At 41.5% G+C, this 26,346-nt stretch overlaps 1 protein-coding gene across 2 annotated transcripts; it reads right to left on the minus strand.

Moving 5' to 3' along the window:
- Positions 1–152: 152 nt before the first annotated feature.
- LOC141777168 (uncharacterized) lies at positions 153–26,293 on the minus strand. 2 transcript variants are annotated; one of them, XM_074651205.1, is made up of 47 exons: positions 26,114–26,293; positions 25,774–25,866; positions 24,467–24,509; positions 17,726–17,797; positions 16,827–16,961; positions 16,526–16,570; positions 15,821–15,937; positions 15,171–15,236; positions 15,019–15,054; positions 14,787–14,849; positions 14,606–14,641; positions 14,457–14,498; positions 14,290–14,373; positions 14,128–14,172; positions 13,975–14,049; positions 13,853–13,897; positions 13,715–13,768; positions 13,266–13,329; positions 12,259–12,363; positions 11,923–12,081; positions 11,555–11,644; positions 11,188–11,339; positions 10,999–11,071; positions 10,541–10,644; positions 10,276–10,459; positions 10,109–10,180; positions 9,877–9,984; positions 9,507–9,725; positions 9,175–9,339; positions 8,854–9,024; positions 8,331–8,474; positions 7,280–7,393; positions 6,958–7,136; positions 6,515–6,578; positions 6,227–6,301; positions 5,978–6,085; positions 5,396–5,503; positions 5,163–5,234; positions 4,769–4,897; positions 3,930–4,037; positions 3,606–3,761; positions 3,410–3,517; positions 3,088–3,225; positions 1,946–2,062; positions 1,492–1,680; positions 1,125–1,408; positions 153–1,041 (listed from the first exon to the last, which is right to left on the minus strand). In XM_074651205.1, the coding sequence occupies exons 2-47, from the start codon at positions 25,824–25,826 to the stop codon at positions 781–783; spliced, it is 5,031 nt and encodes a 1,676-aa protein (XP_074507306.1). In that variant the 5' UTR covers positions 25,827–25,866; positions 26,114–26,293; the 3' UTR covers positions 153–780. The 2 variants fall into 2 exon arrangements, with proteins under 2 accessions (XP_074507306.1, XP_074507305.1); XM_074651204.1 differs by having other exon boundaries at positions 1,946–2,057; positions 3,080–3,225.
- Positions 26,294–26,346: the final 53 nt, after the last annotated feature.

Consider the following 26,346-nt stretch of genomic DNA (forward strand, 5'->3'; position numbering starts at 1 on the left):
ACTCTGAATGACTAGTAGTGTTGAAACTTTTTAAACAATTGAGGAGCACAGTTTAGAAGGGGTGTAACAATACATCGACCTGGATCGATATATATCGTTACTATGATCAACGATCCAATATTGTGGATGCAAAGAGAAAACATTGATACATATCATCTTTAAAATACACCTTTATTTTGAAATCCCCATGGCACGTCTGTGTCGCAATTTCCATCCAAGCGCACCTCCTTCCTACAGAGCCCAGTAATAAAACTGTCAAATCATACTTTAGTTGCTTTTTGTGAGTTGATATAATCATGATTGTGTCAAATAGGCATATGATATCGTCTCATATCGATCGCAGGCCCCTGAATTGAATCGAATTTATATCATATCCTGGCAGACTTTGTGATATCAGCAAATATCATATTGTTGTCCAAAGAATCAATATATTATCATATTGTGATTTACAACCCTATAATTTAGATGACGAGGGAAAAGTCTTCAGAAAAAGAGCGGTGGATTATTACAACATCTTTAGGTACAGCAGCAAGAAGATCAATTATAAACATTTCCATCATTAGAAATAGCACCTCATTGAAAATAATGACAGAAAAGAGACACAATGGCAGCAACATCGTATAAAAAAGTTGTTCAGATAAAAAGCTGCAATGTTTAAAATACAAAGCCACATTTCTTTGTCGCCAAATGTCATCAAATATAACCGATCTGTAACTCTTTGTGTTAATCAGAAGCTTAAAAAAACATTAATATTACAACTAAAAGTGATGAGAGGTTCTTTTATAGTTCTCTGAGGCAGACATGACACTGACTGGCCTTGCGTCGCTGTTGGTCGGCTGCCTTGATGGTGCCAGGCCTCGGGGTGATAAACTGCTCCGTCTGACTAACGGTAGTCAGCCAAAAACTGTAGAGGTTGGCAAAGTAGTGACAGGAGCCACGCGCTCCCTGGCACTCTATGAAGGGGTGAGTTCGGAAATCCTTCATGCAGCTACCAGAAGACGTCAGAGACTGGCCGCCGCCCTCATCACCTGCCCCGGTGTGCTGAAGAGAAAAGTGCAGCAGGTACACATTACTGTAGGTATCGCATTTTTCTTTCATACACAAAGCTTTTTTATCACACTCACCAGGAGGAAAGAGTACCCCGTCCAGAGACTCCTCCAGCCAGGCGGGCATGCGGGGACTGTGTGGTCCTGGCTGTGGAAAGCCACTGCCGGCGCGACTGTCTCACACACCACACAGCGGCTGATGTGGGAGCTGATCTCCTGGCCAACGAGCGGCATCATGGGTATGGGAGCGGTGGTGGAGAGCCAGTAGGATTTGTCGTTGCGACTGGAGTAGTGACAGGCCCCTTTGTTGCAGTAGGAGAAAGGCATGGTGGAGAAAACAGGGAGGCAGGAGCCGGCTTGGCCTACAGGGAGAAGAGGAGGGAAACTCATGGATTGATACATAAAGTAATTTCCAACAAAAGCATCATTTTGGGCAGACCCTCACCCAGATCTTGAGTGTGAGCCTTCTCTTGTCCCTCCAGGTAGACCAGACTATAGCCCACCCAGAGCTGACTGGTGCCTTCAGCGCACCGTGGCACCTGAACCGACTGGCTGTGGATAACCAACAGGAAGCCGGCCCTCGACGCCCCCCTATGGCCTTGCTGACCTGGATCACCGGGTAGACCTGGGATACCTGGAGGATAGAGGGGTTGACATGAATGAAGGATACGAGCGAGGAAGAGATGAAATTAGCTATTTATTGGAGGCAGTCGATCATTTTATCTGTGAGTAAAAGACCAAAAATGTTATCCAGACCTTAATCAGGAAACTCAGTGTCTCTTTAAAGGAGACAGTTATCGTCCTGTGAAGTTTCTTATACTGTATTTAATTGATTGAATCTTAATTAAACAGTGCAAACATTGGTGTTGTTACATCATGACTGATGTCTGATTATTTACCTTGAGGTCCAGTAAATCCTAGCTGACCAACATCTCCAGGGTCTCCAACAGGACCAATACGACCAGCAGGACCTGGTTTGCCAGGGGGGCCCACAGTCCCTAATGGACCTTTCTGTCCTGGAAGATACAAACAAGGACGGACAAACATACACACATACAGACAACTGAGGATGAAAACACACACCACAGACCAGAATGTGTATACATACAGAGCGCATACACCGATCAGCCGTAACATTATGACCACCTGCCTAATATTGAATAGGTCCCCCTTTTGCCGCCAAAACAGCCCTGACCCGTCGAGGCGTGGACTCCATTAGACCTCTGAAGGTATGCTGTGGTATCTGGCACAAAGCCGTCAGTAGCAGATCCTTTAAGTCCTCTAAGTTGCGAGGTGGGGCCTCCGTGGATCGGACTTGTTTGTCCAGCACATCCCACAGATGCTCGATTGGATTGCGATCTGGAGAATTTGGAGGCCAAGTCAACACCTGGAACTCGTTGCCATCCACATGATGTAAAAGAGAACGTGATTCATCGGACCAGGCCACCTTCTTCCATTGCTCCGTGGTCCAGTTCTGATGCTCACGTGCCCATTGTAGGCGCTTTTGGCGGTGAACAGCGTTCATGGGCACCCTGACCGGTCTGCGGCTAAGCAGCCCAATATGCAACAAACTGTTCTGACACCTTTCTATCGAAACCAGCATTAACTTTTTCAGCAATTTGAGCTCCAGTACCTCTTCTGTTGGATTGGACAACACGGGCCCGCCTTAGCTCCCCACGTGCATCAATGAGCCTTGGCCGCCCATGATTGCCGGTTCACCGGTTTTCCTTCCTTGGACCACTTTTGGTAAGTCCTGACCACTGCAGACCGGGAACATGCCACGAGAGCTGCAGTTTTGGAGATGCTCTGACCCAGTCGTCTATCCATCACACTTTGGCCCTTGTCAAAGTCACTCACATCCTTACGCTTGCCCATTTTTTCTGCTTCCAACACATCAACTTCCAGGACAAAATGTTCACTTGCTGTCCAATATATCCCACCCTCTGCCAGGTGCCATTGTAACGAGATAATCAATGTTATTCACTTCACCTGTCAGTGGTCATAATGTAATGGCTGATTAGTGTATATTAGACTCTCTTGCCTTTACGTCCTGGAGTCCCAGGAGGACCCGCATCGCCAGGGTATCCCACAGATCCTGGGTGACCAGGTGGTCCTAGGGGTCCTGGGGGAGTCGTTCCTGTGACTCCAGGATTGGAATCACCACGAGCACCTTTGGCACCTGAAAAAAAAAACATAATACATTGATAACCAGATGAACTGTTGAGCGTATGCTATAACGTTCAGTAGTGTTGAATAAATGAGGATCAATTATAAACTAATGAAAATGAAACAAAGAATTTTAAAACATTTTCTATTTCACTTAATATGGGCATATCTCTTAGTTAGTTACCATTGCTACTCACCTCTGTCTCCAGCTGGGCCAGTCCCTCCCTTGCGGCCCCAAGGTCCAGGGACCCCAATCTGACCTTTGTGTCCTGGAGGACCTCCGCCACCAGCAGGACCTCTCACACCTGTCAAAGTGCAGCAACATTTAGAGCGTATCCAAGTAGACGGCAACACTGAAAATACAGATGGCAGCAGTCTTGCGCTGTAATGTACCCTTTGGTCCTGTAAATCCTGGGTACCTCACAGACCCAGGAGGCCCTGTGGGGCCCCCGTCTCCCTTACGACCTGGTAACCCAGGGAGGCCATTTGGACCTGGGTCTCCTTTGGAGAAAATGCTGCTGCCTGGAGGGCCCAGCTCCCCAGGAGGACCTAAAAACCAAACACAAAATCCCAGTTGCGCACAGATAGATAAAAAAGCACACAAACCCACAATTAAAATCCACATGATGTTCATTCCTAAATGTGGCCACACAAAGATGAAGACGGACATAGACAAATGGATGAACATAAATATCACACACACACACACACACACACCTGGGGGTCCCGGAGGTCCTTCATATCCTATGTCTCCGTGGGCTCCTGGCGAAGGCTTCCAGCACTGTCTGCCAAGGTTCCCAGGTTCACCTGGGAAGCCTGGAAGACCTGAGGGAGGAAATACAGAAAAGTGAAAAACCTTATCTCAGAGCATATACTGTATAGAGCAGGGATGCCCAAAGTGGGGCCGTCATAAGGTTCGATTTGGCCTGCCAGATGTTTCTCGTGAAAAAAAAATCTAAAGAAATAATATAAATCGCTGTTATGCCTTTTTTATTTTTTGTGAGGTAAAAATGCTCTTTAAATATGTATTTATGATCCCTAATTATTATTATTTTTCAGAATCTGAGTGACAGTTTGTGCAGGAAGTCAGTTTGGTGCAAAACAATGAATAGGCAGAGACATTAGCACATGGACAAAAGGCATTTCAATTAAGGGAACTTGGGATCCTAGTACCATTTTGCAGCTTAACAATACAAACAAAATAAAACAAGTGTTTGCTTTTGGCTCATGGCCCACAATTAAGTTTCATTTTTGGCCCTCCAAGGGAAAGATTTTGGCCACCCCTGGTATAGAGGAATGGAACAGTAAACACACTCAACAATAGGAGAGTGAAAAACAGCAAATACAGTGCAATAAAATGATAAGAAAAACACAATACAATCTGAGTGACCACAACAGAATATTGCATGGTAAGAAATCATCACTGCGTTATTCTTACTGGACTTGCACTGTAGGTGCTGTGAGGAGACAATAACTTAAAATGTTTGTCTTCAACAGTTCATTTCTCTCCCACCGTTATAGACAGATACAGTAGATGGTAATAATAAATATGTTACCTGTGTGGCCAGGTGGGCCTCTTTGGCCTTTGGGCCCAGAAAAAATGGCTCCTGGAGGCCCTTGCTGGCCCTGGAGACCTTTGACTCCAAAAAACCCATCTGGTCCTGGAGGGCCAGGGAAACCCGTGCCTTCAAGTGATAAATGATTGCACTTAAGTGTCAATAGTAAAATATCATAACATATTATGCGCTGATGTATACTGATATACTGAATTTACTGAATTTACACCAATGAATTTACTTCAACAAGTTTTTGTATGGTTTAAGTGAAGGTAGAGGGAGCAGCTGACTATGTACTATATGAGCAAAAATGTATACCAACAGGCACACCATAAAAGACACAAAGAAATAATTGCTAAACTAAATTGAAAATGATGATGAATGTCCCTCTTACCACTTTCTCCTTTCATCCCGTTTGGACCTCTAAGCCCGTCCAGTCCATTCAGACCTGGTGGTCCGGTTGGCCCTAACATAAAATCACAGTAGAATAATCTTAAATTATTGGCAGCCACACCTTAGAAACCCTTTAACACAGAATCCAAGTCAATACAAGGCAATGCAAATAACAAAGTAGACACTTAGAATGCCTGTTCACTGCCTATCTAATGATGGGAGAAAAAACTGTACCAGAAAGCCCACATGGGCCAGGAGGGCCTGGTGGTCCCAGACCTCCATGATCGCCTGGAACACCTGGAACACCTGGAACACCTGACGGGCCCAGAGGCCCTGGGAAGCCTGTAGAGACACACACATAAAAGAGCTCAAACCAACATATACACATAAAGCACAAGATTCAAATTACTTGAGGGCATAAACACAAGTGTAAAATGTAACATCTGACTCGTATTGCTTTAGGGGCTGGAGGAGCAAATGACAATTTGTACAAATTAAAATTCTAAATTTGAAGATAGTGGAAAACTGGAGGTGATTTATTGCCATTGAGTGACACTTCATGTGCGTTTATATCTAAATGTAAGTGAGCTTTATATTATGTGAGAACAAGTTATCGTAGTTACTGCTACAATGCCCTTAGGTCTCTCTCTGATGATATTCAACTGTGTGACATCTCAGGATGGGGTGCAAGTTCTTATTCTTCTCCTAAATCTGACGGTAAATTAGCATTCCTAAATTCAAAGGTGAATTTATCCACTTTTCAAATTATTGCTGCATTATATTAGCTCTCTCATTTAAGTCTTGAATGGAAATCACCTGGTCCTCCTTGTCTTCCTGGTTCCCCGACACCGCCTGGTTGTCCCGGCTGTCCAGACCTCCCCCGGGGTCCTGGGTCCCCTGGATCTCCTGGACTCCCTCTGGGTGCTCGAGGGAATTATTTTGAGGATATAAATTTATTTACGGTTATACATCCACTTGCAGTATTGTATACGGTCTCGGAAACTGACAAACATCCTTCAAGACAAGTTTAACTAAAAAAGAATTTGAGTCTTCTGTCTCACTCACCACTAGGTCCATCCTCGCCTGGTAATCCTTTTTGTCCAGGTGGACCAGATTGCCCATAAGACTGTCCTGGGTCACCTGGAACAGATTTGGAAAGCTTTCATCAGGTTCAATCCAACTAAATGACGCAGGTATGAAATCCTGAGAGATTTTATTGGGCTTGACTGCATTTATTACAACAATATATCATATTGTTTTTGATGAACCAGACAAAACAAAATCTGCTTTGGATTCACATCCTGTTGTATAAACCTTTTCTCCAGGACATTGAATCTCTCTCTTTTGACTCACCTTTGGCTCCTGGAAATCCCGGTAACCCTGGGATACCCGATTCTCCCCAAGGCCCTGGATCTCCCTTTAACAGACATCAACACATTCAAACTATTTAATAACACTTCTGAGACTGACATACAATAAATGATGTACCGTAAAGCCACTATTAATATATGTATGCACGAGTAGATGATAACATAAGCAGTTTAGGACTAATCCATGTCGTAGTAAGATGACAAAAAGTGTTCTGGCACACAATGGTTGTGCATTACAGACAATAATGATAATTAAATTGGAATTATCAGAAATATTATGCTGCTGGTACAATATGTAACTCAAGTGGCAGCCCTTTTTCATAGTATCTGGGTATCTACTGGACAGATATTTAAAAAAAAAAAAAGCTTAGACGCAGACAGCTGTGTCTACAATTATGAAGACAATAAATTAGGTTTGTTGTGTACCAGATCTCCACCATGTCCAGGATATCCTCTTGGACCAGGGAAGCCTTTGACTCCAGGGTACCCAGGAGCTCCTGGTATTCCTGCCCTGCCTGGAGCACCAGCACTGCCTTTAAACCCTGGCGAACCAGGCCATCCATCAGGCCCTGAATCACCTGGCACTCCCCTTGGGCCCGGTGAGCCTGTAAGTGACAAAACAAACTTTAAAAATGATGTAGCCCTTTACTGTTTTATCACAATCTATTATAAGTCTTTGTAGTGAAGTGAAATACAAGAAATGATCTTGTTTAACGAAGATGTATAAATTAAGAGACAGCTCCATTGCCTGCAAGTCCTGGTTCTCTTGATTGCCCCTTCCTTCCTGGAAGTCCTCGTGGGCCTTTTGTTATATTCACAATAATCCCTAACGGTCCTGGTAATCCTGGTAGACCCCGTTCACCTGGATGGACCACAGAGTTGAGATGAAATGCTCATTAACCCAAATAAAACATCCTCCTCATTCATCCTTATTGAGTGTTGTAGCTGTATAGCCACTACTGTAGTCTGTAGACAGGCGGTCTGCAAATCTACTGCGGACAACATTGTCAAGACCAAGTGGACTGTCTGCTACTACCTTATTCATGCTATATTTCTAGGTTATGATCTGAATGGTGGCCTCAATCCATGATTTAAAGGTCCCATATCGTGTTAATTTTCAGGTTCATACTTGTATTTTGTGTTTCTACTAGAACATGTTTACATGCTGTTATGTTCAATAAACACTTTATTTTCCTCATACTGTCAGCCTGAATATGCCTGTATTTACCCTCTGTCTGAAACGCTCCATTTTAGCGCATTTTGACGGAATTGCAACAGAATTGCGTTACTAGGCAACAGCTTGGGTCCATGTGTACTTCCTGTCAGCTGAAGACATTCACATACACTGCAACCAGGAATAAACTGGGACACATTTAGAATGTTTACGTTTAAAATTGTGCAAAGGGTCTAAATATTGTATATTCGTGACATCACAAATGGACAGAAATCCTGACAGCTTGTTTCAAATGCAGAGTTTCTGAATACGGGCTGTGTGTATTTCCCTGTGGATTGAGTGTTTTGATACTTTCACAGTATTTATATAGGACTTAAGCCAGCCTTATAATAAAAAAACATGACAATCTCACTTTTTTATAATATGGGACCTTTAAGGCATTCATATTTACTGAATAGATTTTTTTTGTGTGTATTACAACAAATCCAGAGACACTGAGAACACTTCTGATATTTTCAAATTTTTATAATTGCCTGCTCGATGGCCATATATTATTTTCAAAAAACATTACGCCATGGCGCCTGGCAAGACTGATCAGACACATGGTATGTTTACAGAGACTTACCTTTATTACCAGGCTGTCCTGGATATCCAGTGTCACCTGTGCGACCATTAAAGCCTCTCTCTCCCTGTTTACCACTGGGTCCCGCAGGTCCAGGACGACCTGGTAAACCTCTGGACCCGGGCCTGCCTGCGAACCCTCTGTCACCTAGATGGATTGAAAGGAGAGCCTCATTTCAATCATGACAGACTAGTATACAGATATAAAGCATTGCTGATAAAAATGTAGACTGGGTTTCAGTGTAGACTTTTTAGGGGGGATTTTGGGTGATGAGCCCAAAGCCCCAATGTGAGGCTGGTGGTGGGTGATTTGATGTTAGGATCACTGTCAGGGTCTGGAGGCAGCGTGAACAGAGGTACAGGTACAGCTGTGTCAGTGTGTGAATGAGATAGGCGATGCAGTTTTAGGCGTAACTGACTGGATGGTGTAAACAACATTCCTCTGAGACTGAAAAGATTTTAAATGTTCAGGTAAAAACATAATGCTTTTCACAAACGTTTCTCATCGAGACAGGCCAATGGTTCACCTTTATGTCCTGACCAGCCATCGGTCCCAGGATCTCCTAAGGGGCCGGTGGTACCTCTTGGTCCAGCAGGGCCTGGCACACCGGTAGGGCCAGGGAAACCTTGTGGACCCCTCTGTCCATGACCAGGAGGACCAATATCTCCCTTAACACCCTTCTGACTAAGGAGGTAGCCTATACAACATTATAAAGTTCAATGAGAGAAATATGTTCATGGATAAATATTCATAAATATACTCTGAAATTAATCTTGACATGTTTTAGGGACATTCAGATGGACATCCAGAGTGACATCATTTTTGCTTGCTGCTGCTGTGTGCTCACCTGGTACTCCTCTCTGTCCAGGGTTTCCTGGAGGTCCGGGGGGGCCCGGAGGTTCTATCAGTTCACACGCAGTGCAGGGCAGGCCTGGGGGACCAAAGGCTCCAGGGTCCCCAATGACTCCTGGCTCTCCTTTCCAACCAGGCCCTCCAGGTTGGCCTTGAGCGCCTGTAATTACGAGGCACCGATGGTCAACTAATTCCAATGTACAGTAAAACATGTGCAGTACACTTTAAGTGGAATAAATCAGGGATTTTTTTCTGTGATGTAGGAACACATTAACTGAAGTTGTTGAGTGGTTTGTTTGTGTTCACCTAAATATAAATGAAACTTACCTGGAGACCCTGGGCTTCCAGGAATGCCACGGAGTCCGTTTGGCCCTCGAGCCCCAGGGCGGCCAGGTGGGCCAGTAGCACCTGGCCTGGCAGAGAGGACATCTCCTGGGTCACCCTTCCTGCCTGGATGTCCTGGTAACCCAGGAGGGCCTGAGGGGCCATCCAGGATAATTCCTCTGGGACCAGGGTCACCTGGATCCCCGTTTAAACCTTGAGGTCCTTTTACAAATAAGAGAGACCTGTAACAACCCTCCTAACTGTATATTAATCATTAACTGCAGTGTGGATGCTTCATGATCCACAAGCTTGAACCTGGGCCATCCAAAGATGTGCATCATTTTAATTTGACAACATTTTAGAGAGTCGTTACCTCGCAGTCCAATCCCCCCAGTCTCCCTGTCATCTCCTTTCATGCCTTTCGGGCCTGAATGTCCCGGAGTTCCCGGAAGACCATCTCTTCCGGGCTCACCTGGAAACCCTACCAAGGGGCCAAAGAAAACTTGACTTGCAACCATGTTTCTGTCATGACACATGGCTTAGTAAAGTAAGTCCAACCAATTCTACCATTTTTTTCTAAAGATATTATGTGTAACAAGACTTACCCAGTGAACCTGTCTCACCCTTAGGACCAGGTAATCCAATCCCACCTTCATGGCAGCATACCTCACTTTCACCTGGTGACACAAATACAACATGAGCCCATGACACCTGGCTTAATGTGGGAATGGGGTATATTAACACCAACTGAGAGTTTAACCCAGTCTCTGACCTGGAGGGCCTGGTCGTCCAGGTACTCCTAGGGGGCCAGAACGTCCCTGATAACCTTTAGGTCCAAATGACCCCTTAGCGCCTGGAGCACCAGGACCTGGGGGGCCTACAAGCCCTGGAAACCCTTTAGGTCCAACAACACCAGGGTCACCTTTGGGACCAGGTAGTCCTGCATATCCAGCACCCTGCAAAAAAACATTACTTGATACCATAACTTCAAAACCAACACGTTTTTTCGGTTCCATAAATTACATGAACACACTCACCGGTGTTCCACGGTCCCCTGCAGGGCCAGGGGGACCATCCAGCCCTGGCCTACCTGCACCAGGAGGACCAGAATGTCCAGGGACACCTTGGTTACCCTTGTCACCTTTCAACGACAAAAATAAACTGTAGATATTAGGCGATCAATGTTCAATAACCCTTGGTATAGACATGTATAAAACAGAGATCTTTGTTTTCTTAATTGACAAAAAGCACAAAGTTACCAACAAACAAATCCAACTTACTTTTTTATTTCAAGCTTCTGTTGTACTGAACAAAACTGTGCAGAACACAGTGCACCGCCTTACTGTAGTGTTTGGTCAACATAAACAATTGAATAAATCTTGACTTAGAATTCTCTCATCCTCTGTAGAGCCGATGTTCCCAAGCATTTAAAATAACCATTTGCTTGTATAATAATACTGTGTATAGTACAGGTTTGATGTTAACAGGTGCTCACCTTTAGCATCTACCACAAAAGAGTGACCTTTCTGACCCTTTAGTCCTTTTATACCAGGAATTCCGTGAAAGCCCTGGAAGAAAACACAAAGTTACATACAAAACTACGTTCCTGTGGCTAATACAAAAACATGTTATACATGTTTTGGGAAATGTAATTATTAGTTAGTCTGAGTCCTGCTGTCCTTACGTGTGGTCCTCCTGGACCTTCAGGTCCATTCAGCCCTGGGTCTCCTTTAAATCCTTGAGTTCCAGGTAAGCCTGGAGGTCCTGGATAACCGACAGGACCAGGGGGGCCTTGTCCTCCCCCACCCGACCTACACTTACATGCCCCTTCACAACCTGTACAGGGGACAAAAATGTATGACTATGATGCAGCACATTCGTATACTGTACCACTATACATACTGTACTCTATAAAATGATACTAAATCACAAATCTGTTCCAGTAAATTCCCACTGGATGTTTCTAGATTCCACTAGAGGTCAGTAGACACAGAGAACGACAAATCTCTACTTGTGGGAACAACTAATTCATATAAACAGTCACAGATCACCTTTAAGTCCTTTGACCCCTTTGTTTCCAGGAGATCCTTTAGGTCCTATGTCACCAGGGTCCCCTTGGTAACCAGGCTCACAATAGTAATCTGTGGAGCAACCAGACACAAATATTGACCAACATAAGTTAAAAACTTCAGCAAGTAGTGTTAATGCATGAATTAGTGGACCTTTTTCATCAGACGAAATTGAGAACTCACCTTCACATCCTGATCAAGTATGCCACATAAACAGATAACACACACACACACAAGCCAGAAGTTAGGGAAACATTCAAATGAACATGCGTAAAAACGTGACGAGCTTACAATTATTCAAATAATGAAATTACATTTGTGAGATTAACTGACAGGAAGTCCTAATATACCTGGAGGACCTGGGAGGCCTGTGACACCTTTAGGTCCGAGGAGTCCTTTAGTTCCCTTTGGTCCCGGAAATGGATTTTCAAAGTTGTTATACCTTCCTGGCTCTCCCTTGTAGCCCTTGGGACCGGACGACCCTAGTGGACCAGGTAGACCTGGCTCTTCTAGGAAGGTGTGAGAGACGATACGAAACGTCAAACAACGTAGGATCAAGATTAACTGACTGAGTTTCTAACTGTCGGTTAAAGCCTGATAAGAGTGAGCGGTATACTGACTGAGTGATATATAGAACATAAAGTCAGGAGAAACCTGAAAGTTAGAGACCAGAGAGAAACTCTGACCTGGTATTGTTAACCCTGGTGGGCCAGGAGGTCCATGCATGCCCATGTAGCCAGAGTCACCTGGAGCTCCAGGTATTCCAGGATACCCACGGTCACCTTTAACACCTGAACCATACAGACATAGAACCGTGAAAAAGTCAGTAATGCTTGATTATTCTCACACAGTAATTATGGTTATTTACTAACTTAACAGGGGACTTTTAGCCATCAATTCCATTTCAAGTGATAATCTACAAAAAGCAGTGGATTATGCTGCAGGAGTAGGTTGAGAATTTCTATAGTTCATACTTTTCATACATCTTGATGCTTTTTTAAATCTGCTGTAACTGACATAATTCAAGTTGTCGCGGCTTGAAACTAAAAACAGTGTATCAAACACTCAATCCTCCAGTGGGTGAGTGTTTGATACTCAAAACATAGTTTCTGGGGAAGAGTATACTTTAAAGGGGACATATCGTGCTCATTTTCAGGTTCATGCTTGTATTCTGGGTTTCTACTAGAACATGTTTACATGCTTTAATGTACAAAAAACACTTTATTTTTCTCGTACTGTCTGTCAGCATATACCTGTATTCACCCTCTGTCTGAAACGCACCGTTTTAGGGCCTGGTGCACCTTTGCAAAGGTAGATACTCAGATGGAGGGAGATACTGTATATTCTATTGAGCATGCATGTGACATATCTGAATAGCTTGTTGAATCACATGTTTTCTGATCTAGACAGCCCACAAAACACTGACTGGGTCGTCTTATTTGACAGTTTGTGGGTTGGTTTGCGGCGCTCCAGATACCCAAATGTATGTGCACAAGCACTGAAAAAGTGAGTTTTTAAAGATATGTCCCCTTTAAGCACCCCACTGGACTGTAAAGCTATTTCCAGCAAAAGTGACCTTTAATTCACAAAATTATTTCATTATCATATTTAAAATAAAAAATGTATAATAGGATAGTAGTGGTCAAATGTAGCTCAACCAGTAAGGAGAGTGTAGCTACGGCTGTGGTCTCACCTCTGGCATCACTTCCATTGAGATAGTTCAGGGGACCGGGGGGACCTGGATCTCCTAGGTATCCCTGTTGGATGCAAAGACAAAGAGAGAAACCACAGTCATGAATAGAAAATGCCACTGATATACATAATATTTCTAAAGATGAGAAGATCACTGGTCTTGTCCAGTAAATGTGATAATCCCACTGAGCAACCACCAGAGGGCAGCAGACATGATGAGTTTTTCTTCACTTTGTTCCTATATTTGAGGTACACCTCTATCTTTGTAAGTGGAACAAAGATGCCAGCAAGCATCCGTCCTGCTGTAATCAATAAGAGTCCTTTTAGTTACCCTCCCAGTAGCACTTTATGCTTCAGTTTTTACAGAAAATTGGCTTCTGTTTGCACCTGACACAAGCTTTCCAATTTTGGTAAAATTGTGAATACCTTTGACTTTTATGTAAAGCTCACCTTTGGTCCATTTCTTCCAATGAGACCTGGAAATCCTTTCTCTCCACGGACACCCTGAAAATACATCAATGTATTTTATACATAATGCTTATGTATTGTAACATAAGGGAAAGCTTAGGCCTCATATTACAGGTGTACCTCAGGTCCTGGTGGTCCATCTCTACCAGGAAATCCTGGGAAACCCTAAAGATGGAAACAATGGGGTTAATATTGTATGTGTCTGTCTAAAGGTATGTTGCAGACTGATTCAAGCGACCTACCCTAACTCCAGGAAAACCAAGGATTCCTTGCTCTCCTTTCATTTGGTCTATGTAGAAGACATCTCCTCTTCCACCCTGATAAGGAAGAAAATGCAAATAAAATTCTCTTCCTCTCAGACATACCTGTATAAAAACATACAAGATGAAACTCACGCTGATGCCCTTTGGTCCACATGATCCAGGAGGACCTCGGTCTCCCTGAGAAGCAGGAAAGAAAATAAAGAAAAATAACAAAGATTTGTCTTTATACAGGTTTATGCATGTAACTGAAAATCAGCAGTCTCGTATAAATACAAATGGGAGCTTTGCCTTCACCTTGTAACCTTTGGGTGGAAGGAAGTCTGGAGGAAATTCTATGACTTCTTCTGGGCCTTGTGGGCCGGGTGGGCCTTGTTCACCCTGGAATATGGAATTAAAGGGATGAAAACATACACACAACAAAACCTCATGCATAGCTGTCAAAGGCCAAATTGGTTTCTTACATCGTCACCTTTAGCTCCTGCCAGTGATCCTCCGGGGTCGCCCTACACAACAGACAAAAGTTTAGTAAGGTTTTATGTTTGTGTGGATGTACGCAAAGATTTTCTTTTACGGAAATGCACTGGCAAAGATTGTGAAACAGGAGACTCACTGGCAGTCCTCTCACACCTTTAGGTCCTACCGAGCCCTAAATGGAATCACACACATCATTTTTGACATATAAGGCACTGCATTTATTCTTGTAACGTAGATCAAGAATATTAGTGGTATAAAGGTCTTAATTACAACCTGTATAAAAGACCTATATACAAAAAGTGTTGATTTTTTTTCACCTCAGATCCAAGAGGGCCTGGAGGGCCATCGTGGCCTTTAGGCCCAATGTCTCCTCGTCTTCCCTGAGTTAAAAAAAAACACACGCAATGTTAATGAAAGCAAACATGAAGTTGAGTCGACTTAACAACAATCACGGTGTACGATTTAAAGCATTTAATCCCTGCTTCATCTATCAGCTGAATATTACTGAGGAATACTGCATTACTGTCAAAATAGGAAAAGAAAACATACAGGTAGACCATGTTGTCCATCTCTACCACGCTCCCCCTGCAAGATCAAATGAAACAATATTTACAGACACTGTAAATTGCAAATAATTATGAAACCGCTCAAACAGAAATGGCCCAGTCCATCATTATCTGAGCCTCTCCAGAGGAACTTACCGGAAGCCCTGGAAGGGCAGCATCATACAAAGGTTCTCCTTTAATTCCTTTATGTCCATGTGATCCCTGAGAAGAAGACACAGTAAATGTTTACATTGGACACATTATAAATAATAGCTAAATGAATTAAAAGAGCAGATATGTATAGTATTCTATATTTATACATCATTTTCACAAAACACTGGTCCAATGGAAAGTTAATATTGGACAATGTGGAGAATCCTTCAATTATGTTCAATGAGAATGTTTGCGAACATTCAGTACCAAATGTTTATTCAATTGATTATTCCTACAATATCTGCAAATTGCAAGGATAGATCCAGTATCACCATGGTTACAATTTTAAGCGGAGACAGGAAACAAACTCAGGCCTCTCTGGTCTACATGTCCTACCACCACCCAGGCCTCCACAACCTTACATATCTCTGTGCTAATTCAATGTCACACTACTTCCTGCGGGCATTGGATGTAAATCGTGTACTGCAGAACTAGCAAAAAAGAATATAACTACTGGTTTAGTTTTTTACTTTTTGACTTAAAATCCCCATGTGCTTTACTTTTACTTTTAACTCTGTAAAAAACACATCTGAAGGTCTGACTACTGACTGATTAACAGCTAACAGAAACATGAGAGCAGGAGTTCTACTCACCGGCGGCCCATGGATGCCATCCAAACCAGGAATACCAGAGACTCCTGGGAGACCCCTTGTCCCATTACAGCCATCCACTCCTATCAACCCGGGCTCACCACCTGCTCCAGGGTGGCCCTGAACACAACATAGCACAGTTATAATGGTGACGTATAATTGCAGAGTATTAGAAGCCACAATTATGACCTCTCTGAGTCTAGTGGAGAACGACAAAGAAGTTACGCCTTACAGCATTTATAGCTTCAGGCCTATATTTCATAATTATATACTGGTTAAGATGAACAACTTGAGTTTTTTATTAAACACAAACACTTGAGTAGTGAAGAGGCAGCTGCATTAGGGGAGATAGAGGAAAACCAGGCACATCTACAGTGTGCCATGATGTGTCCACTAGAGGGCTCTCCAGACACAAGCTTCAAATCACTGCACCATTTACTGTGTAGTCCCCAATATATAAAAGAACTGGACAGTTATACAGTTGGGAATACCGCATGACATACAATTGGAAAAGTGCTTGATATCAATGAAATGAGAAATGAGAAAAATCAGCATGTCAACTCCACGTTGAGCTGTACAGGGTTCGGGAAATTGGTGCAATCCCCTCAGAGGTTTACTCACCTCTACGGGATTATTAATGTCAGTGTGAGCTGTATGTGTCTTTTCCTGGTTTATAAATACAATTTACAACAACAGTGGTTTACTCACTGGCGAGCCATCATTACCAGGAAAACCAGGAACACCAGTCTCGCCCTGAAATGTAAAACAAATATTGGCACCATTCATTTATTCATTCATTACCGGGTTAGAATGCATCATTCACTCCCTACACCACCCTTTCTTTTTCCTCTATCACTGGTGATACATATTTACACATTTAATGTAGACTTATTGTGATGATTAGCTGTTCTTGCATGCAGTATCTGCCTAGCTTTCTGTCTGTTTCTATCGTGAAACACAACGCACACACACACACACACACACACGCAACATGCACATGCACACTAACGCGGTCTCCTTTGGGCCCCTCTGGGCCATGTGATCCTTCTGTTCCCCGCCTGCCCTTCTCTCCAAGTGACCCTTGGCGTCCCCATGGTCCCATCGTTCCCTGGGGACCTTGCTGGCCTGGCTTCCCTGGAGCTCCCTACAAAGACAAAAGTCATGTATATAAAACTTTTAAATGTTGTTGTGGGTGACACTTTTAGGATTAAGATTATTTTTTTCCTAAAGGACCAATACGTTATCTATAGATTTTATTCACCCCTCTATCAGCAACCAAGGAATTGGAATTGGCTGTTGCTTTGTTATTTATATTTTTGAATTAAGTCTGTATTTGTCAAATCATGGAAACATCATTTCTGGTTCCTAATTTCAGTTTTTTCTGCTGCTAGTCTTGCAAGGAATTTATAATTGAGACAGAGAACATATAAGGTAATTTTGGAGAAAAATACAAGTAATATAAATATTTCCCACAGCTTAATGTCTTTCTAATGAGTAGGGCTGCAACTAACAATAATTTTCATTGTGAATTAATCTGACGATTATTTTCTCGATTAATCGATTTGTTGTTTGGTTTATAAAATGTCAGAAAATGGTTAAAAAATGTTGATCAGTGTTTCCTAAAGCCCAAGATGACGTCCTATAATGTCTTGTTTTGTCCACAACTCAAAGATATTCAGTTTACTGTCATAGAGGAGTAAAGAAACCAGAAAATATTCACATTTAAGAAGCTGGAATCAGAGAATTTTTGAAATTTTTTCTAAAAAGAATTACTCAAATCGATTATCAAAATAGTTGCAGATTCATTTGACAACTAATCAATTAATCGTTGGAGCTCTAATGAGGAAAACAATTCAAAATATAGTAATGTAGGATAATTTGCAAATACATAACAGAAAAAGTTCATACCCGTGCACCTTTAGCAGGATGACACTGACATACAGAGCAGTCTCTGCCTTCACATGGGCCTTCAATCGCCCCCTGAAACAACAACAAACAGACACAAACCACAGAGAGATGGAGACTGGCTGAGGCCGTATCTAAGCAGAGCAGGAGACAGATACGGGGTCAGAGGACATCAGTGGGTACATCAGATAAGGTTGTGGTTTGGGCATATCTGACATTGCTGAATATTTTACAGCTTTGAGAATTAACACATTTCCCCATGGAGACTGGACAGTCCTGATTAGAAAGCTTTAAACAAATCATTGTTCTCACATAGACGCGGGTAAATAATGAGCGCTCTGACCTTGATGCGAAAGAACGCTCACACAGCGCTTCACCACTCTCATAATGCACTGACAACTTGCTGAAAAACTATTCTGTGAGTCCACACACCTCCAGATGCCAAGTATTCCCACCAATTTGTGTGTGTGTTTTACAGTGCTTGTGTCCCAAACATTTAGTAATGTTTTCCCAACGCTTACTAAATATTTGGATGAGTTTATGCTGGTGAGACTGAGCTCTATCGCACATCTGCTGTCCCACTTTCTCTTTTGGCCCAAACATTCACGGTTATCTCTTGCATCAGTCCCAGAAACACATACAACAGTTGGCTATGTCTTGGACAGACCATTGGGATTCAGTGCATTAGCCAAATTGGGAACACACAAGACACTGGCAGGTCTCCATTGCTACATAACATGCTGTAACAGCTAAACAACAATTAGCCTTAAACAGGGGTCGGCAACCTTTACTATCAAAAGAGACATTTTAGGCAAAAAAAAAAAAAAAGATCTGTCTGGAGCCGCAAAACATTTGAGCATTGTGATGAAGGTAAGACAGTTTATAGTCTAAGTATATAGTATATAAGTTTACAGGTATGTATGTCAGTAGGCCTACAGGTATGTATGTCAGTAGGCCTACAGGTATGTATGTCAGTAGGCCTACAGGTATGTATGTCAGTAGGCTTACAGGTATGTATGTCAGTAGGCCTACAGGTATGTATGTCAGTAGGCTTACAGGTAAGTATGTCAGTAGGCTACAGGTATGTATGTCAGTAGGCTACAGGTATGTATGTCAGTAGGCCTACAGGTATGTATGTCAGTAGGCCTACAGGTATGTATGTCAGTAGGCTTACAGGTATGTATGTCAGTAGGCTTACAGGTATGTATGTCAGTAGGCTACAGGTATGTGTGTCAGTAGGCCTACAGGTATGTATGTCAGTAGGCTTACAGGTATGTATGTCAGTAGGCTTACAGGTATGTATGTCAGTAGCCTACAGGTATGTATGTCAGTAGGCTACAGGTATGTGTGTCAGTAGGCCTACAGGTATGTATGTCAGTAGGCTACAGGTATGTATGTCAGTAGGCTACAGGTATGTGTGTCAGTAGGCCTACAGGTATGTATGTCAGTAGGCTACAGGTATGTATGTCAGTAGGCTACAGGTATGTGTGTCAGTAGGCCTACAAGTATGTATGTCAGTAGGCTACAGGTATGTGTGTCAGTAGGCTTACAGGTATGTATGTCAGTAGCCTACAGGTATGTATGTCAGTAGGCTACAGGTATGTGTGTCAGTAGGCTTACAGGTATGTATGTCAGTAGCCTACAGGTATGTATGTCAGTAGGCTACAGGTATGTGTGTCAGTAGGCCTACAGGTATGTATGTCAGTAGGCTTACAGGTATGTATGTCAGTAGGCTTACAGGTATGTATGTCAGTAGGCTACAGGTATGTATGTCAGTAGGCTACAGGTATGTGTGTGAGGTGAGGTGGCGTTTTTGGGGTGGAAAAAAATGGTGGGGTAGCAACTAGCTAGGCTAACGTTAGCATTACTTTGGACAGAAGCAGAACCTGAAAATTACACAATTTTACATAACATTAATGTCTATTTCTCATTTTACCACAGTTTTAAACAGGTGATAATCTGACTGGGTCTCCTCAATTTGCTGTTATATGTTAAAGTTACTGCTCACTTCCGGGTAACGTTAGCTAGTAGCTAACTAGCTAATAGCTAATAGCTAATAGCTAATAGCTAATAGCTAATAGCTAATAGCTAATAGCTAATAGCTAATAGCTAATAGCTAATAGCTAATAGCTAATAGCTAACGTTTAGTGATGTGTCGTCCCGAACGAGCCGGTTTATTGAGCCGGCTCTTTTAAGTGAACGATAAGAGCCGGCTCCCGTCCGAGAGTCTTTTTTTTGATAGGACGATCTTCTCCGCGCCACGGGCACTCCATGCACTGACTGTGACTGAATGTTGTGTTATTGATGTCCGTGCGACCATCAGGTGATGACAGACAAAGATCATACATCAAGCAGGGAGGGGCGGCGCGCTGACGATCTACAGGTACGGAGCAGAAGGGAGAGGAGGAGACAACGAGAGAGAGAGGAGTGCGGTGCGCAAATAGCAGACAAGATGAGAGACAGTCGGAAACTAAGTAGCATGTAAAATTATGGTATTCTGGAAATTATAAGGTTTAGTATAATTATATTGAATAATTTAAGTGATATATGTGCACACATACTAATCATAGGTCAAAACAGCTAAAGCTAAATTTGGCTGAATTATAAAAGGCAGAAGTGGTAAAATGAAGAGTCGTTTGGGAGCCGAAAGAGCCGACTCTTCTTGGTTTGCTGAGCCAAAAGATCTGGCTCACTAAAAAGAGCCAGAATTCCCATCACTACTAATGTTAACTGTATGTTGTCATGCTGGTCATGTTTGGTAACAGTTAGTTAATCTCTTGCTTGGCCAGGTAAATTCCCATCCTGTCTGACTAACTCACAAGGGAAAAAAGTGTCTTCTTTGACAAGCTAACGGTTAGTCATTTTTTACTGGCGAACCACCACCTTAAATCTGATTATTTATAACTATATACACCGTATATTGAGTGTAATCTCAATTTTATCTTCAAATGGTAAACCTTCAAATTATGTGCCGTAGAAAATAATCCACATGGTTCATGGTGACAGGTATTCAGCCCCATTTTTAGATTCAAATTTGTGCCATCCACCTACATTACCAAAGGCTTTGGGCATGTGTATTGTGATTCAGCATTGTAAAGCTATATCCAACCACAGAGGCAACTGATGTTATGCATTAATCCAGAGTTATATTAATTTCTAAATTACTCAGTATCATAAAAAAAACACTTTTTTTTCTGTTGCCAGCAGGTGGGACTTTGCTGCACTTTCTCCAAATGACCCATCACAACTGGTTGGACATGCAGTTTGTAGTAAAATCAAAGGTATGTTTGCTCCAAACCCAATTTTAGCTTACTAGTGTGTGTTTCCAGCTAATGCATGTATTAATGCATCCAGAACATCTTTCTATATCCAGCCTGTCTTCTTATTATGCACCCAGCTAACAGATAATAATACACTATACTCATTTTTAACAGTCTCTTCTGCACTATATTCACTTTTTTAATAGTCGTGTATCACAGCTGTTACCCTGCACTATATTCAGTTTTAACAGTTTTCTTCATCTCCTTGTATTTTTATACCTGGTACAGACGTAGGCAAAGTTGTTGGTAACGTTCCGTTAAAGAGAGAAAAACCCACAAAGGTCACTGAAATAACTTGAAACTGACAAAAGTAATAATAAATAAAAATTCACTGAAAATTAACTAATGAAAATCAGACATTGTTTTTGAATTATGGTTCAGCAGAATCATTTAAAAAAAAAACCTAATGAAACTGGCCTAGACAAAAATGATGGTAACATTAACTTAATATTTTGTTGCACAACCTTTTGAGGCAATCACTGCAAACAAGCGATTTCTGTAACTCTCAATGAGACTTCTGCACCTGTTGACAGGTATGTTGGCCCACTCCTCGTGAGCAAACTGCTCCAGCTGTCTCAGGTTTGAAGGGTGCCTTCTCCAGACTGCATGTTTCAGCTCCTTCCACAGATGTTCAATAGGATTTAGATCAGGGCTCATAGAAGGCCACTTCAGAATAGTCCAATGTTTTGTTCTTAGTCATTCTTGCAACTGAGACCAAGCTTTCTGACACTGGGCAGCACATTTCGCTCCAGAATGCCTTGATAGTCTTGAGATTTCATTGCACCCTGCACAGATTCAAGACACCCTGTGTCAGATGCAACAAAGCAGCCCCATAACATAACCGAGCCTCCTCCATGTTTCACATTAGGTACAGTGTTCTTTTCTTTGGATGCTTCATTTTTGCGTCTGTGAACATAGAGCTGATGTGACTTGCCAAAAAGCTCCAGTTTTGTCTCATCTGTCCAAAGGACATTCTCCCAGAAGCTTTGTGGCTTGTCAATATGCATTTTGGAAAATTCCAGTCTCGCTTTTTTATGATTTGGTGTCCTCCTCGGTTGTCTTCCATTAAGTCCACTTTGGCTCAAACAGTGACGGATGGTGCGATCTGACACTGATGTACCTTGACCTTGGAGTTCACCTCTAATCTCTTTGGAAGTTGTTCTAGGCTCTTTGGTTACCATTCGTATTATCCGTCTCTTCAATATGTCATCAATTTTCCCCTTGCGGCCACGTCCAGGGAGGTTGGCTACAGTCCCATGGACCTTAAACTTCTGAATAATATGTGCAGCTGTAGTCACAGGAACATCAGGCTGCTTGGAGATGGTCTTATAGCCTTTACCTTTAACATGAAGGTCTATAATGTTCTTTCTGATCTCCTGAGACAACTCTCTCCTTAGCTTTCTGTGGTCCATGTTCAGTGTGGTACACACCATGATGCCAAACAGCACAGTGACTACTTTTCACCCTTTAAATAGGCAGACTGACTGATTACAAGTTTGAAGATACCTGTGATGCTAATTACAGGACACACCTTAGTTTAACATGTCCCTATGGTCACATTATTTTACATCTTTTCTAGGGGTACCATCATTTTTGTCCTGGCCAGTTTCATTAGTTTGTTTTTTAAAATGATTCTGCTGAACCACAATTCAAAAACAACAGCTGATTTTCATTAGTTCATTTTCAGTAAATTTTTATTTATTATTACTTTTGTCAGTTTCAAGTTATTTCAGTGACCATTGTGGGTTTTTCTCTCTTTAACGGAACGTTACCAACAACTTTGCCTACGTCTGTATATTTTTTTGTACTTTGTACTTTGCACTACTAACTAACTTTTTTACTGCCTTTTTACTAACATGTTTTGCACTATGGAACTGTGATGCTGGAAACTTGAATTTCCCTCGGGATTAATAAAGTTACTATCTATCTATCTATATCTATCTATCTATCTATCTATCTATCTATCTATCTATCTATCTATCTATCTATCTATCTATCTATCTATCTATCTATCTAACTGTGTTTCACACTTGGACACTCTAGTATAGCACAGCCAATACTGGATTTTCAATACCAATATTAATGTTAATTCTATGCCAGCAAATAGTCATTATTTTGCTAAATGCATAACATAAACAAACATTTCTGATTATTATTATTCCCATAAATTTGTTTGATTGTTTTAAAGAATTTTGACCCTTATACTGAACAGGACATTTTGCATTTGAAAAATATGTCCTTGCTCTCTGGTGGACAAACGATGTAATAGTGACACTTATAGATTCCCTTGAACATACATTGTTTTTGGCGTTCCTATACTGTGATTTCTTGTTACTTTTAAGCTGACATATAAACCATTACAGATCTGCCAACTCAGCCCGGCTGATTAATCAGTCTAGCTGTAGTATACAGTCTTTGTATACAATAAGAACCCCAGGCAATCAGTCCTGCACACTGTGGAGGGAAATTTAAGTTACTTGTGGACAAATCCTATAAACACGTAAGGAGTAACACATACAGTTTCCAGGTGCATCAAGTACATCAAGGATTTTTTTTCTGGGAAACACTTAACCAGTACTAACTATATGGGCTTGTGGCATTCAGATTGGGAGAATGCAAGAACCCAGATGTGTAAACAGGAGCACACTGACACATAGAATACATTTATAACGTACACCCAGTGACATAAAGTGCATAGAGAGCACCAGGTTCAGGACTATCTTGGCGTTGTGATGATGGTTTGTTGTTTTTGACAGGCCTAAACTACATTCCCGGCTACCGCAGCAGCAGCAGATGCAGTGTATACGGAAATGAAGTTGTAATTAAACTTTAAATGATGGATTTCAGTGCAATGCAGTCCAATACAACATCCTCACAAAGTCGTCTCAACAAAAACTGATCTTTTTTTTTACATTATGTTTATATCGGAGCTATTTTCCATTTTAGCAAGTGCATGTGTTGCGAGTGTGCTTTAAAAGCATGTTTAATCTATTGACACGCTAGTCCACTAAATAATTTAAACCTGTTCTAGCAAAAGGTGTGATTTCATCTGTGTGCTCCTCCTCATACTTAGTCTTGATCAGTGCATATGTTGCTGCATTTTGAATTGTCTGCAGTTTTTGTTTTTACAACAAAATCTACAACAAAGAAAGCATTAATTGCTTTTAATTACAGTAAATGTCTGCTGTGTCTTACAACACTGGATGTCAGAGTGTGGGAGGAATGCACATGTGTAATGGTTATTCACAGCAATATAGTCATACGTATGTTTATATATATGATTTTATCCGTAGTATATTTTTACAATTACACTTTATTGACATTATTAATTACATGTTTTTAGATTGAAAGGTTGTCATAGTAGTGATATTATGTTTTAATCTAAATGTGTATGTATGTAAAGACTTATAAAGGAAAGTCTTACTGCGTTGAGCTGATGCACAAAGACGACCAGGACAAGGATCCACCTGTGAATGTAACAATTGTGTTAATAGATTAACTGTAGTCTCATTTAGCCCCAGCTACTCAATGTATTTACACAACCATAAATGACTGTCATATAAACTGTGTGATAAAAACAGACACTATTTGGTGTGCGGTAAAAGTGAAAGTGCTTGCTAGTTATAACTCTGGTTTGCTGCCAACATATTACAAACCTCAAGAACAAATGCAACTTGCTAAATTGTTTCACATTAGCTTATAATGTAATGTGTTGCTCTTGTGTGCAGGAGGACTAAACCTCCAGGGAAACAAAAAATATGATTTCTATCCAAACTCTCATCACACTGCAGGTGAACCCACAGAGTGCAGCTGTGAGCTTGTGTGTGTGTGTCTCAGTTTGGAGGTCAGTTTTTATACAGCTCCCACATATTGGAATGCAAGTATCAAGCAGATCTGTTGAATATCTGAGTAAACAAGCAAGAAATGTGTTTGTCTTCAGGTAAATAGGTTTACAAAGTTGGGGATGTGAATTCCATCAAACTTAATGAGACATACCTAATAACGTTTACATATATTCTGCAGACTAAGGTATTTGTTTAAGGAGAAAAACACAGATTTTGCCAAAATATTATATTAGTTGTGAGAAAAGCACTGTGTCTTTCAATACCAAATCTTATATTTTTATGATAAAGTGTTCCTAATTCATTACTTGTTTAACTCAAAATCTAATTTTGAATGTTGAAAATGTACGTTAAATATGTTTAATGCATTGTCTGATGTGGAGATGTATGAGGATTAGGGCTGGGCAATATGACGCTATATATATCGTCAAAACAATATAAAAATGTTTATCGTATATATTGTTTCTATTGTGATAAAGGCTAGGCCTATGTTTATTTCTTTTTTTCTTAAAAATTTTACTTAAAACTGTTCTTAAAGTGAGAACATTTTCATTTGTCAAGTATTTAATTCACACAGGAGTATATATAAATAGGTTTTACTATGTGGTTATTTCATATAGACTATTTATTTATTGAATTACCAGAAAACATGCTATATCGTGATATATATTGTTATCGAGATATGTAATGATCTATATTGGGATAGAACATTTTGGCCATATCGCCCAGCCCTAATGAGGATACCATCATGCATTACAGTTCAGTCACAAAACGTTATTGTCACTTAGCATCATCAGATATCTGCTACAGATTCCAAAATGATAAAATGCATGTCATATTGCTCCTATTGCTAATAATTCATTATTCATATTGTTGCAGTGGGACTCACCAGAGGGGGCACAGAGTTACAACAGTAACTGGAGATCCCATCTCTCGTCTCATCAGTCTGCTAACAGGTGAGTGTTGGCCTCAGTGCTGCCCCCTGTGGTGGATAAAAGGAAGCACAAAACACCACAGACACCTGTGAGAGGTGATATTATGCGACAGTAAAGAATAACTTCCTTTGAGGTCAAATGTAGTGCATGCAATCATAATCTAAATATGCTACTACAGATAATGAAATTCTTGTTGCTGCCCTCCCACCCAGGTAATATCCTTTAGGCATAAAGGTTTTCACCTCTATAGACACAGCAGTCCATCATGCACATAAAACAACATTCACAACTCACCCAATTTCAGGAGCTCAAATGAATCTTCATGAACACTTCAGTGCATCCTAAACGGGGTAATCTCCGACAAGATTCAAACCAATCTCCTGCCTCCGTATCAGAGAAAAGCAAACACACTAACGGACGGCCACTGTTTTGTAAGTATCAGGGATGAGACGAGGAAGAGAAGGATGATGGTCAGGGTTGACCGCATCAGCAAGTTCAGACCGCCTCCCTCTTCAGGATCAAGTTAA

The sequence above is a fragment of the Sebastes fasciatus genome, chromosome 11, assembly GCF_043250625.1.
Source record: "Sebastes fasciatus isolate fSebFas1 chromosome 11, fSebFas1.pri, whole genome shotgun sequence".
In the NCBI taxonomy this organism is placed as follows: Eukaryota; Metazoa; Chordata; class Actinopteri; order Perciformes; family Sebastidae; genus Sebastes; species Sebastes fasciatus.